This window comes from Anas platyrhynchos, chromosome 9 (genome assembly GCF_047663525.1).
Source record: "Anas platyrhynchos isolate ZD024472 breed Pekin duck chromosome 9, IASCAAS_PekinDuck_T2T, whole genome shotgun sequence".
Lineage (NCBI taxonomy): Eukaryota > Metazoa > Chordata > Aves > Anseriformes > Anatidae > Anas > Anas platyrhynchos.
This window is the reverse complement of record NC_092595.1, coordinates 21340804-21356326: the sequence shown is the minus strand read 5'-3', so window position 1 is coordinate 21356326 and position 15523 is coordinate 21340804. Positions and strand designations below refer to the sequence as shown.

At 38.0% G+C, this 15523-nt stretch overlaps 1 protein-coding gene and 1 long non-coding RNA gene across 6 annotated transcripts in view; one reads left to right on the top strand and one right to left on the bottom strand.

Moving 5' to 3' along the window:
- Positions 1-40: 40 nt before the first annotated feature.
- FARSB (phenylalanyl-tRNA synthetase subunit beta) overlaps positions 41-15523 on the top strand; it is a 36036-nt gene continuing 20553 nt past the window's right edge. For all 4 annotated transcript variants that reach the window (XM_027464034.3, XM_027464032.3, XM_072042565.1 and 1 more), the window contains exons 1-14: positions 41-239; positions 604-659; positions 1822-1976; positions 2556-2628; positions 3109-3224; positions 3679-3829; positions 5010-5118; positions 7526-7596; positions 8906-8967; positions 9054-9105; positions 10600-10661; positions 11069-11276; positions 11703-11783; positions 13980-14072. In XM_027464034.3, the coding sequence (XP_027319835.2) occupies positions 182-239; positions 604-659; positions 1822-1976; positions 2556-2628; positions 3109-3224; positions 3679-3829; positions 5010-5118; positions 7526-7596; positions 8906-8967; positions 9054-9105; positions 10600-10661; positions 11069-11276; positions 11703-11783; positions 13980-14072 (1347 nt within the window). In that variant the 5' untranslated portion in view covers positions 41-181. The remainder of the gene's footprint in view (positions 240-603; positions 660-1821; positions 1977-2555; positions 2629-3108; positions 3225-3678; positions 3830-5009; positions 5119-7525; positions 7597-8905; positions 8968-9053; positions 9106-10599; positions 10662-11068; positions 11277-11702; positions 11784-13979; positions 14073-15523) is intronic.
- LOC113844433 (uncharacterized) overlaps positions 233-15523 on the bottom strand; it is a 32929-nt gene continuing 17638 nt past the window's right edge. Inside the window, exons 3-4 of one of the 2 annotated variants that reach the window (XR_005267798.2) lie at positions 680-833; positions 233-498 (exon numbers count right to left, since the gene is read on the bottom strand). This is a non-coding gene — a long non-coding RNA (uncharacterized lncRNA). The remainder of the gene's footprint in view (positions 499-679; positions 834-15523) is intronic. The other variant, XR_005267799.2, reaches the window with a different exon arrangement.

Genomic DNA, 15523 nt, shown 5'->3' with positions numbered 1-15523 from the left:
TATAACCCGTAACACACACACACACCTCCCCGCACCCCCACCCCCCCAGGCAGGCAGACGAGGCAATTAGCGAGCTCATGCCTTTATTTCCAACACCCCCGCCCCGTCCTTCCCGGCGCCCCGGCAGGCGGCAGCGCTGAGGCGAGCGGGCGCGCAGGCGCGGGGCGGGCCGGGTGCCGCCATGCCGACCGTCAGCGTGCGGCGAGAGCTGCTCTTCCAGGCGCTGGGCCGCAGCTACAGTGAGTGCGGGCACCGGGCTGCGGGGCGGGGGGCAGCGCCGAGCCGACACCGGCACCTCACGGGAGAGCCCGGCCCCGAGCGGGGGTCCCCGTGTGTGAGGGGCCGGGCCGGCACTCGGGGCTGGGCCCTGACACGCGGAGCCCCTCGCTGTGACTGCGGCGATAACGCCTCAGGGAACGCGCTGAGTCCTGAGGGAGCTGCTCGCGGGCGCTGGCAAACTTCTTCACGTGGTTTTCACCCCCCTCTTTTCAAAATTATCTGAAATTATCAAAATAAACGCCACAGAATTTAGTTTTAGGGCTCCGAGCTCTGCTTGTAAACCAAAACCCACTCTTTTTTTTCTTTTCTTGCCCTCCCCCCCAGCTGATGAAGAATTTGATGAGCTTTGCTTTGAGTTTGGCCTGGAGCTGGATGACGTGGTAAGTCCTGGTTTTGTTACCTGATGGAGCAGAATGACAGCAGGTGTACGTGGTAAGAGCCTGCGCTGCACATTGCCACCGGCTTCCCCCGTGTAGTGCTGGACAAGGCCCTCACCGTGCGCCAGAGAAAACATCGAGTCAGGGTCTGGAGGGAACTGTGCCCGTGGGGCTGTGCTGAAAAAGTGATGCAGACAGGACTTCAGTGTCCCCTTTATCCTGTGCGATCCCTCAGCAGTACTGCAGCAAGCTTTTCAACCCGAAACCTTCTCATATATCTTTGTAGCACAGTCCGGAGTATGTAATGCATATCTTTAGGGTCTTGTATAAAATACGACTGTAACAGAGTGTATTGACACAAGTGGTTTGAATCTGAAAAGGAGACCCCAAAATTGCTGTTTTAGGGGGCAGGAGACCCGCATGTGGCATAGTGCTACAGTTTGTAAAGGTTGGCAATCTCTGTTGACAAATAATTTGTTTAATTCAGCAGCATAAATAAGGCCACAAGGAAAATATGGCAAATATTAAACATATCTGCAAGATCTTATTGGCTGTGTTTTGTATGCATTTTTGTGTGCAATACCACAAGAATGTTTCCCCTGGACATTCTATTTCCTGAGTTGTAACTCACTCACATTTCAAGTTTTGAACTAGATTCTGTACTTGTGAAAGTTTGCTGACCCTCTTGCTTGTATCAACATAAATCTTGTTCCAGTAGAACTCATTCTGGCTTTGCTTTTTGAATTAAATTAACTGCTTTTTCAATTAGGTTTTTCGAAAGACATCTAAACCCTATATGTCATGTTGTATTTCAGAATAGAACTGATAACACCAATCTTTCCTGATCTGTAGCTGTAAATAAGGTCCCAGTTCTCTGCTGGGATCTGCTAGCTTGCAGACTCGTGCTTCTATCTCTGTTGTAACAATTCAAATTCTAATAGTGTTTTTTTTTTTTCTTTTGATATGTTACATTATGTTCTTTACATATGAGAAAGATATTGATTTTACATTATTTTTGATACTTGGCATGTGTACTTGCTATATAAATCCAAATTATACTTTTAAACTTTTACTTAATAGTTTTTCCTTTTACATTATCTCACTATCATTGTGCTGTCAATGTCAAGATATTTCAGGTTAAAACATTTTTTTTGCTTAATTTCAGACATCTGAGAAAGACATCATAAGTAAAGAAAAGGGTGAAGGAAAGGCAGAGGGTGCATCTGACACTGTTCTCTATAAAATTGATGTTCCTGCCAATCGATATGATCTTCTTTGCCTCGAAGGGTTGGTCCGAGGACTGCAGGTCTTTAAAGAAAGGTAACGGAGTTGTGAGATTTTTGTGTGTTTTGTTACTTGTTTGAATACGCGTCCATTTCTGGTCAATAACCTTGGTACTTGACTGGAGAGGGCAGTCTGAGGCATAGATCAGCTGGATTTGTCAGATGTCCATATGCTTCCCTGTTGTTCCTCCAGAGAGGACCTGTTACATACTTCTGAGAGACTAGACCAGAATCTTGTTACATTTTGGATCTGTTCTACAATTTTTTCAACTTCTGTTCCAGCTGATACTCATCCTCTGTAAACAATGACTGCAGAGGCACTTTGTTGTGCTCCTCTGTAATACGTACTGATACAAATTATTTATTTCACTTTTCTGCTATGACTTTATCTTCACTAAGGCATCCTTTCTATTTTAGTTATCTGTTTACTATTCAATAGAAAACTTAATGTTTAAGGAGCATAAATAAAATCTACGTGCCCAAATCCCAACATCCAAAACCAGAACAATTGCTAACAAAATTTTCTACATATAGTTGTTGCCACATTTCTAAAGTTTCCTGCATTTTACAAATATTCTGTTTGTCAGCTATAGACTTGCTTCTATTTTTATTCTAGGATAAATCTCCCTAGGTATGAAAAGATAATACCAGCTAAAGGTGAAGGTCAGAAGCTGATTATCACTGAAGAGGTAAAAGTGTTTACTGCACTGTGGTGTATTGAACATTTCTCAACCAGAAAGATAGCTATGAAATTGATTATCGGGACTGATTTTATAGCAGCAGTGAGACTGGAAATCTTATTTGCAGAACAAGAGCTAAAGAAATTTAAATATTTCTACTCAGTTTGATTTGTTTTTAGGTAAGGGGGGTGGGGAGGAACAGACATTTTTCTGGGTGAATTTAGTAGCTAGTAGCAGGTCAAATCAAAGTTTCAGGTAGTTGGATAGCGTTTCCCTTCTGGGCTATTACAGGGTACATTGAAAACCTCATTGCCTCTACCAGACTTGGAGTTGTTTTGTTATTTTTTTTTCCCTTGGATTTCTAATGTATTTTCATGATTTTTCATTTTGATTACTACTTTTATAAAATAGGATTTTATGAAGGAAAGGGCACATTTCATCAGTTTAATTTTTGTACATTGCGTACTTGAAATTTATAATCTGTTGCAGACTGCCAAAGTCCGTCCTCATGCTGTAGCTGCAGTTCTCCGTAACATAACTTTTACCAAAGAACGCTATGACAGTTTCATTGACCTCCAAGAAAAGCTACACCAAAATATTTGCAGGTTAGTGCTTAAATGTAAAGTAGCATATAGTGTTTGTGTATGATTTGGTCACATTAAGATTTCACAGGCCTGTTGGGGAGAAGCATTATATTTATATTTGTGCTAAGGAAAATCTTTTACATGTATAACAGCTCTCTTGATCCTTCTCATTTGCTTCCCTGTTTCTGCCTGTTCTCAATAGGGGCATAAATAGCTGCTACATTTTCTGCAACAGTTGAGGAAAAATCCTTTTGCAGTAGTCCTATTGGATTTGCCTTTGACTGTTGCATGGGTTGTTAACATTTGTATCTCATCAGTAGCATGCAGACTGAAATTAATTTCTAGGCTTCTCAACACTGCCCATCTGCTTTTTCAGTAAAATCTATGAACATACGGGAATACTGAGCATCATAACATGATCTCAAATGAACTCCAGCTATTACTAATAAAGTCATTATTTGCCTTCTTTCTCTAGGAGAAGAGCATTAGTAGCAATAGGTACCCATGACTTGGACACCATTGCTGGTCCATTTACTTTTACGGCTAAAGCACCTTCTGAAATTAAATTCAAGCCCTTGAACCAATCGCAGGAGTACACAGCTCCACAAATAATGGATCTGTACAGGGTAAGTGTCATTTTTCAGAGCTGATGTGCTAAAGGCAGGAAGCTAAGTTTCCAAGAATTTGCATCTTGTATACCCCTGGCATTAAGGGTTGTTCTAACAAGAAAAAAACAGCCATCTTCTGTACCTTCAGCCAGTAAACGTTCCACATTTTGGTTACTCAAGAGAAATGCATGGTAATACTTAAATTATGTTGCCCATGAAAGATATATCACATTGTTTGATGTCTAAACATAACTCTTAAAATAGTGAATTCAATGTTAGCCTCCCAGTTTTTCAACACAAAGACTGCTTTTTGTGATATTCTTCATAGTACTGTAAAAGGTTTATATACTTGCTTCTATTGTAAATATATCCACTGTACAAAGCTGACAAAAAAGTGGATGTAAATATTTTTTTTTTGTTATTTTAATTGGGCCAACTTATGTGGTGTCAACATTATTTACTCAGCTACATACTACACAGATGTAGCACTGCTCTTGGCCCAGTATCCTGATGAAACCAGGTAAGCATTAGGAAAAGATTTTAACAGGTCTAATTTTACAGTATTTACGAAGGCCACTTTAAACATCAGTCCTTAAAAATGATACTATTATTAAAATATAGAACTCTGTTGGAGCACACATACAGAGGTAAAAAACTCTCAAAGATACCTGACTGAAGGCAAGTAAAAGCTAGAAAACGAAGCATCAGACTAAAAGAAAACTATTTTTGGTAGAGCATATACCTATGTCATTGGAACAAATGCAAATTTTGAATCAAATTTAAATGTAAATATGTCAATATTCGGCAATTCATCATTAAAAGCATCATTGTGAACATTTTTAGCAGTTCTAAGGAATGTTCTGATAAACTAAGGATGGGTGCTGGTGGGTTTGGCAGTAGCAGGTCTGCTGCGGTGAACGAGGGCATTGTTTGGGTAGCACGTGTTACGTGTGTTTGAGAGAATCCTTAAATAAATCAGTTATCTAACATTTTGGAAGAAAACAAAAAACAAGCTCTCTGATTTCCAAGTTTTCCTGCTTTTGACAGTGAATAGCTTTTGCTAGTGAAGTAACTAGATGTGAGACCAATCCTGCCCTCTTTAAAAATTCCCATCAATGTCTCAGTAGAGGACTGTGGTAGAATGGAAAATTTGTAAGTGAGCTAATGTGAAATTTAGGGTTATGCTTTATTTCTCCAGACTGACAGCCATCTTCGACACTATTTACACTTGATTGAAAACAAACCACTTTATCCTGTCATATATGACAGCAATGGTGTTGTTCTGTCCATGCCACCAATCATCAATGGTAAGATTTCTTATGACCAATTTGTGCTGTTGCTGCTGTTTTGTGAGTCATGGTGTCTAACAGAAACGTTAACGTGCAATATGGTTTATTCTCTTCTATTCAAATTGTTTCACTTACAACTTCACATGGAATTCTGTATTTCTTTCAGTTTAAACAAGGCCACACTTTTTGTTTCTTTGGGTTCCTAGTGTTCCTCTTTTCTCAGACAAGACAATATAAAGGTCCCACTGCAAACCTCTGCACTTATTTTCTCATATCCTTTTACATTTTTATAATATAACCTCAGGATAGGTTTTTTGTGGGAGAAACCATTGTTAGAGAAGTATTTTGTATACCTAGACATGTTGTTCATTCATCAACGATTTAGCTAAAAGAAATAAGAAATTATTTTTGTAAACTGGTAAAAAAAAAAAAATTAAAAAAAATTTAGTCTACTGGTAAACTGCAATAGTCTGCTTTGTAGTGTTTTAAATCGTTACAGCAGGGATCTTTTATCTACATCTTAAGCCCAGTGTATTTAGCAGCAGTGTGAAGCAGTTTTTGTGAATCCTTTTGGTATCACAGGTAACTTCAAGAAGTCTTTAATGGGTTAAAAAAAATAAATTGGTCTAAACTTTTTTTGCAATGTTTCCAAACATGAGTTTCCTCTGAATGCAAAAGAAGCTTTGGGGTGATTTTTGAGAACCATGTTTACTGAAACCAATTAATGATGTGGCAAAAACTTAACAGAGATAATTCAGTATATCTATACATCTACAGATTAATATAGGTCAAAAATTAGTAACCATTTCCCTACAATGACTGATAAAATCTGCAGGGATAATCTCATTGGATGTATTTTTCCTGAAAGTCTTTATCCAAATCTTAAACAGCTAACCTAAATCATCTTAAAGGGCAGCTCAAATTCTGTGACAGAGTCTGGTTAAGAACAACTGTATCTGATCCTTCTCGGTTAGGCTTACTCCAGCCTCAGTGTGTTCCATGTATAAACATTGCACATTGTTTACATTTTATCAGAAAGGTTAAGCTAAATTTCTTTAAAACTGTCTGTACTTTAAAGAGGAGTATTTGAGAGAAGCTTCCAGGTTAACAGTTCTTTTGAGATAGATCAGGAAATGTAAATATTTGCCTTTTTTTTTTTTCCCATTACCTACAAGTATTTAAATGAAAGGTTATTTGGGCTTCAAAGTGAGGCCAGAAGAGCTGAGTACATTTCAGCTCTAAAGGGGTACGGCATAGCATCCTGGAAAGGGCGTACAGCATCCCTCCCTCAGTCTTCACCTTGCTGCTGTACCTGACTTTCTGTCAGTCTAGCTATGACCTAGTTTCCCAGGTAGGAAACAGAAAAACAGAAGCTGAGTGACTTGTTTGGGATCAAAGGGAGCAAGAACACCTGTATATATCTGTGTGTGTGCTTCCCTTTCACTCCTGTGGGGTGCATCTGCACCAGGGAATGGGGCAAGGAAAGGTGAGAAGGACTAAGGTTTTATTTGGCACCACCTCAAACAATTCTAGGACTGCATGTGTCCACACCATTTGGTGACTAGCAATGAAATTCTTTCAAGGTATACACTGGACATCTATGCCTAACAGGCAGTGTGAGGCAGATTTCTGTTCAGCCTCCTCACACAACTTGCCATTTACTAACAGAACCCCACTTTTTTAAGGAATTGACTGCTGGGGACTTGGCGTCCAATTTGCAAGGAAGACGTTTTAGATGATGACCCTAACTGCATTGTCTACCTTGCTTCTTCAAAATGACAAAGTTTTGAGTGCATCAGCAATGTGGTGCAGGGCATACCTCACAACAGCAAGTACAGGCAAAAAACAAAGCCAGGCTTAAAAGGAACCCATCCTGTGCACTAGGCCACTAATGTAGACAAAAGCCAGAGTATCTCAGATGACAGTCAAGATCTTGGTTATTTGCAGAAGCAGCTATGGATGTTTATCAGTGTAAATCACGTTTAAAAAAACCACTTCAATCTTCCCTATCCAAGGCTGCTTTCTTATGCATGTTACAAAGGCAGATGTGCTGCCAGAGCTGGGAAAGGGGAGATGCTCTGGAAGTGAAGAACCACTCTGCCACCAGCAGATGGCTGCTGTTCTGCTAGCTTGCTTTTTCAACTGGATACAGAGAGTGGCTGTAGATTTGTGTACCTTCCAATGTAGGGCAGCCAGGTCAGCAAGTCTGGTCTGCCTTTTCTGATGGGAAGCGCTCTGTTTTTCTCCTTGATTTCTAATTTGAAAATAGAAAGTGCTGTTGTTCTTGTAAGAATTCTGAGTGTTGATGCAGTAGACATAGTGGTTTTTAAGCTGGGGAAGATGGTTTCTGAATCACAAAAGCAATCAGTGTCATTGAAAGATAAGTAATACCATTTCTTAATTTGTTATTCTCTTCATGTTTTAGGAGATCATTCAAAAATAAACCTAAACACAAGAAATGTTTTTGTTGAATGTACAGGCACAGATATGACAAAGGTAAGCTAATCTTTTCTGCTTTTGATACACTGTAAAGTCCCTGTTTTCCCTTTGGGTAAGAGTGCTCCAGTACAAAGACCTGCAGTAGACAGGTGTTTACAGAGCAGACCTCCCATTTCAAAGGGCCAGGATAAGTTGTGGGGCTACATGGAAATCCCTCAATAGAGTTTTAGACTTGCTTTGTGGACAGTGTTGTGTGTTCAGGGGGCTTTGTTTTTACTAGGTCTTTATGATGACAGTATGTGTTCAGGTTGTATTAGAAAATCTAAGTAAACTAGGTTTATTTGTGTTTTTGAGCACTTCTTGAAGCCTTTCAGACCTAGAAAAAGAGGAAAGTTCAGTAAGACTGCTTACTTCGATGGAATACTCTGTAAAAAATCATTTTGTCTCCAACTTCAAATTTAGGCTGAGGGAAGGGGAGAAGACTTTTTCTTTTTAGTTATCTTTTTCAAGCAGGGATGCTGTGCAAATTATTATGAAATAGAAGTTCTTCCATATGCAAATTCTGTAACTCAAAGCGGAAGCATGAAAGCCCAGCAGTAGTAATTGCCTATTCTCAAATATAGGTTGTGCATTCATTGATAGTTTCCCTAAAATGTGTACGTTGATGCTGAAGAGCAAAGAATGCTTTTAATTTACCCAGCTACACAATGGTGTGTTATTGACGCAAATTTGCATAGTGGGGAATCACTTCTAAGCAAACTAAAAAATAAATACTTCTTGCTGCTGCTTACTTTGATAGTGCAAAATAGTGCTGTTCTGTTTCCATGAAGAAAATTATACTGTGAGGCATCAAAAACAGTATTTGTAGATTGAGAAGTTGAGCTGAATCTCATGGTTATGTTCTATTATACTAATGTGTTAAAATATCAACTGTTCACTAAAAAGTTTTGCAAGTGAAGCTAATTTAACAATATTTTCTTAAACAATGCACAATCCTCTAGCCTACATTCTCACTTGATTAGCAAAGTAACTAATTAAACTAAAGTTTTGGAAGATGCAATTCCAGCTGGAAATAAAGATCTCTGTGTATCTTCAGAACAGTTTTAACAAAAACATACAAGTATTTCAGAGCCTTGAAGAGCAAAGATTTCCATTTTTCAAGCTTTAGTGTAGATATCTTTGAAGCAGAAGCAAAACATTTCTTAATACTTGGTCTGGTATTTTAGACTGCTATGATTCTGGATTCTTAGGTACTAAATAGTATAGAACGAACAGAATGTAAGATTTTTTTCCCTTTTTTATTTCACTTTGCTTTCAGTAGAAGTAGAGGACAGATTTAAATGTGATTATCATTTTTATTTTGTAGGCAAAAATTGTTCTTGATACTATAGTCACGATGTTTAGTGAATATTGTGAGAAGCCATTCACGTGAGTATAAATCTAGTCAGAAAGCCATTACACTTGGGCCACATTTAAAAAACTCATTTTTAGTTCTGTTTTTCTGTCTCTCACAGTGTTGAAGCAGTAGAAGTAGTTCTTCCTAATGGGAAGACCCACATCTATCCGGTAAGCATAGTGAGATGGTATCTTACTATCCTTGGGGAAAGGACTTTATATACATGAAGTATAAGGGTGCTATTATTGATATTATCTTTTCTGTAGAGGTAACGAGTGAGTCAGGGCCTTCTCTAACCCCACACAAAAAAAGAACAGTGCCTCAGTTTCCCCTTATGTTGAAAACTCGTTCTGAAGCTCCACTAATTTATGATGAAGCTAAAAATAGTCTCACAGTTTGATACTCAAGAAAGAAGGCTAGGCTTTAAAGTTACGTGTGGTAACCACTACTGTGGGTTTAGAGTTTGTGATACAGACATTTTGAGAAACAAGCAGAGATAGCAATCAAGGTCATAATCTGTGTCTAAAGCCTTTAAAACCTACCTGTTCCATATCAGGAAAAAAGGAATGCAGAAAGAGGTCCTTCAGGCTGAAACCAGTGGGCAGCTGAAATCAGCCTCAGCATAACTTATTTATCAGATCAGGAAGCTGTAATGCCTATGAGTTAAAATAACCTTTTAACACCAGATTTTTCAGTCCTTCATTTTACAGACCCCAACTATATAAAGGTCTATTAGGCAGTATATTGACTACAAGTGCAGGTTTGCTTGTACTAGGAGTGCCAGGTACATCTCTGTGCAGTAACAGTCGTTTTAGGAGAACAAAAAAGCATAGAGAGCAATCCCTCCTGTTTCTTGGAAGTGACGGAAGATAGATCTGGTTGGGTTCGTAAAATTGGATGTATCAAGCAAGTACAAATTAATTAGGGAGAAAGAAACTTTGTTGAGACTTTTTTCTAGTTATATCTTAGCTCTTTCTTCTAACAATGGTAACTGCAGTCTTCAGAGGAAAGACCTAGAATCTAGAAGTGACATCCAACAAAAGAAATCACTGTACTAGGCAATGCAATTTCCCTACATAAAATAGAGCAAAAAATTCAGAGTTCTGGATGCTAGGGTTTTTATGGATTTGTTTATCTAGAAGTTTAGAAACACTTTGAATATACATTCACAATAGCTTGCTATAGATGGATTACAAACTTCCTAGGTTAAATAATGGTAAACATTTCTGTGCCAATACAGAGGTAACAAGTTTTCCTTCCTTTTCCTCCAAAAAGTCATTTGATCTGTACTAGACCATGCAGTCTCATGCATGACCATTCACTGCTTTAGGGCTTTGACTTAAGATGAACCGGTGACTGGAAACTTTCAGAAACCCTGTTACTTGCATTTATCTGAAATTATCAGAAGTTTCAATAACAGTGATTTCATGCTGCATTCAAACTCCTAGCTTAACTGAGAACAGCTTTTGCATCATGTACTGTAGTATTATTTTCAAGAATCATGTTATCATAAAATACTGACTTTAATGTAATATTCCACACCTGTCTTCTGTGGATGACATTTGAGTCAGTTAGAAGAAGCTAGATTAGCAAGATGTCAAAACTGAATCCTTTTAGAGGTAGCAAGGGTTGTATATGCTGAAAAGCTTTACCTTTCTTTTTAGGAACTGGCTTACCGAAAAGAGAAGGTGAAACCTGAACACATTAACAAGAAGTTAGGAATCAGGTGCGTTACTGCAAATAAAAGCTTCTTTTATTTAAGCATTAATCATGAAAAAGGTACTTAAACACTGATTATTACACTGTTTTAAAAATGTTTACACCATGATTTTTAATCTACGAAAAAATTCTGGGGTTAACTTTGGTAATTAACTCGGCTCTGTAGGACTTTCTTCACTGTTTTCACAAAAGAGGAATGGTTCTTCATGGCCTCTCACAACTGTTAAGAAGTAAAGAAAAATGACTGTCTCGGAGTCAGAATCTGAGCTGGTTTTGTTGGAATGCTGAGTTTACGTACAGTCTGTAAAGCACTTAGAGATTATTCAGGAAATAAGGCAACATAGCAGAAACACTGATTACTTCAAAAAGTATAGTGTAAGATCAGTAAATTACTACTCTCTTGTTTTGTTTCAGTGAAACTCCATCAAGCCTTGCAAAGCTGCTGACTAGGATGTGTTTGAAGTCACACGTCACAGGGAATGGGAACAATATAGAGATTGAAATCCCTCCTACCAGAGCGGACATTATCCATGCATGTGATATCGTAGAAGATGCAGCAATAGCTTATGGTTATAACAACATTCAGATGACTATTCCGAAAACGTACACCATAGCTAATCAAGTAAGATTGCCCCTTCAAATAAGCGCTCTGTTGTCAGTAAATGACTAGTGCATGCCAGAAGGGCTTTGGGGAAAACAGAACCTAGGAATTAAATATTTTGACATGCTTTGCCTTGAGAAGTATTTACCATGGATAGGATACAAAACAGATGCCCCACTGATTTGAATAAGTCCAAGACCAGTGGTCGCTGGTACTTGAAAAAAGACAGGGTTTAAGCAGGGAGCCCATATTAAATCTCTAATTGGGAGATTCATTTCCTCAGGCAAGCCTAAAGGCAGCTGGCTGATGCTTTCAAAAAATTTTAAGCACACAAGCAGAGTACCTCCCTAGTGAATTCACCATAATGTAAGAGGCAGAATCACCTCGGGAAAGAACAGAAGAGTGTTTTTAGATGGAAGTCAAAAACTGTGTTTTGTTTAATTTTAGCTCCCCCTCAATAAGCTCACAGAACTTCTGAGACTGGACTTGGCGGCTGCTGGATTCACTGAAGCACTCACTTTTGCCCTGGTATATTGCATTGATTTAACATTTTTTTACTTGCATGTTTGAAAGGCAATGCACAAAAACTGTAGAGGATGGTTGAGACTATGCTGTTGTATAAATGTACCGGTATTATCTGTTACTGTTTTAAGCAGGTGACTGCTTACTAGTGCTTTGGAATTACAGTGTAATATTTTGTGAGTTTGTAAGTCAGAGAAATTGACTGCTAATTGACAGAAACTGCTAATGTGGCATGCAATTCTACGTGTAAAGGCAAGAATAGTTGCTGAAGTACTGTTTTTAGTTTAACTTGACAGTATGAAATTAAGACAGCAACTCTCTTCAGGGATTTTGATCACCCAATGTGAAACTCATCATAGTTTGATAATCTGGAAAACAATTTATCAAAATTTATTAATTTCTGGTGGATATTACTACAGTTCAGAGATCACACTTTCTACTTGTCTTTTCTCAGTATTGTTGCCTGCTCATGGTTCCTTGGATTAGGTACCAAGTTGATATATAATTATTCAGTCAGAGTTTATTTTAAGAATCCCTGTAGGCGCTATATAATGCAGACTAAGGAATCATAAGTGGAGTTTTGATAACATAGTCAAAGATTTTAAGATATGGTGATGCAGGCTCCTAAAACATTTGCATGCATTTGAAAAGTTTAGGTATTGCAACTGAGGTTGGTAATCCAAATGGATCAAATAAAATTTTAACACCTTCACATTTTATGGAGCTTAAAGTGCAAGATTTATAGTTACTCTGAAGCCTGAAAAATGTATTTTAGTTTTAATATTTTATTACTGTTAAATGTTACTTGTTTAAGAAACAAGTCAGTAATAACTGATGTTACTTCCTGCAGTGCTAGTATTTGACAAAGATTACCTGTGGTAGTACCATCTTGGGGAACTACTGTGTAAAACATGGTCAAACTTTTTATAATTCACTGCAAACATCTCTATATAAATTCCTTTTTTGTTTCAGCACTGAATAGTTAGTATGCTCAAAAACGTCGGGTATATTTTATCACTACAATAGAGAACCTTTATGAACTGCCACAGCAGAAGATCACACAGTGTATTATTTTATCACATTACATTTTGTATTTTTGCTATGGCACAATGAAACCCACAGTCTGCTGTCACCAACACTTCACTGGAACAGCAACATGAGGTCTGTCCCTGTGGCAAACATCAGTTCTGCTACAACATTCTGTAACCCTGTGCTGTGTGACAAGCACTGCTTACATGTCTGTGAATGTAATCCTAGTTTTGGTTTGAGCCCTAAATTATCGCTCCTACAAAGTAACATTGCTTTCTGTGAGGGCTTCAAATTTAGCCAAAATGCACTTAGTTGCATCATAGTAACATACTGCAGTTTAGATACACATCTGCAAACTTGAACACAATTTTATCCTCCTAAGGTCAGCATTCATATAAGATTCTCTTTTTTAGTCAACAATCTACTCTTTCAGATGTTATCATCATCTGCTCGTTTTCCTCACATTTAGACTATCAACACACTTCTCGGAATGCTGCCAGTGCGAAGGGAGACTGCAGTATACTGGCAAATCCTCAATTACATGCCTAGTCTGCTATTGGTTTCTTAATGCATTAATAAAGCTATAAATTCTGAAAATTTGCAGCGTGGATCTTATCAGTCGCATCTGTTGCTGTATGTGCACAGACATTGTCTGAGCCTGATAAAGTGCATGTGTATTGCTTTACTGATCAGCTTAACACTACACCTTGAGAATATGGACTTGAAAAATGTTCCAGCTCAGAAAAACAAAAACAGAGCTATGAGATTTTTGTTGTTGTTGTTAGATAGTACTTTACTTTCTGTCAGTTGCCCCAAAGGGATTGTTTTCTTTAGGAGAAAGCTTGGGTGCCATTCCCGTACTATTTTCTGAATAAGGTATTTTTTCCACTGCAAGTCAGCCTCTGACAGCAAATTATGACAGAAGCTTAAATAAACACAACTTTTTTAACTAGCTTTATTTTGGTTAGTAATTAACATTTGTAGATAAACCAGTTTGCCTACTTTGTCTCAAGACCAGGGCTCAGTTTGTATTATAAGAGGGTGTTGTACATGAGGGCCTCAGCACAAGAGCTATGCTTGCATTGCTCATTACAGATGGCAGGTTTTGTCATTGGCTCCCTGTCTGTCTTAACTATTTGACCTTGTGTTTTTTTTTCTTTCATCTCTTCTTAGTGTTCTCAAGAAGACATTGCGGATAAACTTGGCACTGATATCTCTACAACAAAAGCAGTACACATAGCAAACCCCAAAACTGCAGAATTTCAGGTGAAGTAACTTAATTCAGGTCAAGTTTGGAAGCAACAGTGTCACAGATGCTATGTATAAAGAGGAAAGAAAGGAACTCACAGAAAACAGCTTACAGAGCTATAGAGCTACTTTGTCTTGCAGCAAAGAGGATGTGGGTATTTATGCAGTAAACTTGCTAGCAGTCATTTGCTGTTATATCTTCACTAAGAAATAACTTGCGCGGTGTGAAACACTATTAGCTTTTCAGTGAAGTAAAACACCATATTCGGTATGATGGCACATAGCAAAATTGAACTATCTTATTACAGAAAATTCCACCCAGATTATTGATTGACACCTGCATTTAGAAAAGCCAGTAAGTATAAATAGAAATATTGGACCTGCAGTTACCTTCTGAGCTCTGAATGGGAAGGCTTTTGTTGTTGGTTTTTTTTTTTTGAAGTAGCTGTTATCACAGTTTTTTTTTTTCCTGGATATGTATATATGTGTGTGTGTGTGTATATAATAGAGAGAGAGAGAGAGGTTTTTTTGAATCTGAAATTTATCAGTGGTATGAATACATGAATGTTTGATTGGGAAGATGGACCTCAGGTTAATTTTGAAAGCATCTGTTTATCTTTGAAATCTGCTTCAGAGTCAAATAAGCAGGGGATTTTTACTATTCTATTTATCATCATACTCGTTTTATTTCAAATAATTGTCCAAATATGTTAACTGTCAATGATAACATTCCTTCTGCTTTTCCTTGGTGATCCTGAGTGGATCCTCTGAACAGAGGCAAACAAACATATTTATCTATACCTGAAATAATCATGAGAAATTATCTTTTTGTCAGGGGAGATAAATGAGCACTTACAAGTAGTGACAATGTTAGTTCAAGAAGTGTTTTGCTGTCAGACACACGGTCTGATTTTTTGGGTGGTCCTTTGGGGACTCTGGAGTTGGACTCAATCTCTGTGGGTCCCTTCCAACTTGGGATATTCTATGATTTAGCTTATAGGGAAAGTGACTAGACGTTACGAGATCTGTGAAGTAAATGGAAAACAATTTTGAGGCGTATTTTGTTTCTAACCTAAGAAATACAAAGGTAAACACTTTACAGAAAGGCTTAAAGTTTCAGTAAACTGTGGTATCTTCCTCCCAAGACCTCTGGTAAGTCTGATTTCTCTGAATATCAGAGATACCTTTCCAGGTCTTTCCTCTAATGGTAAAAACATCCTACTGCGGTAAAAAACGTTCTAATTAAGGAACATAATTTTGGGGTAACTTCATGTATTTTCTTTTCTATTTGCTACCACAACTAAACAGTCCTATGAAGCCACTGTCATAAAGTGTTTAGGCTATTATCACCTGTTTGTATATATCATTTTGCATGGTAATTACAGCTGCTTGATACAGAATGTACACAAACGTAAAAGGTACTGACCAAGAACAAAAACAGCTTGTGCAGATGGTTTTTCAGGCTGTAC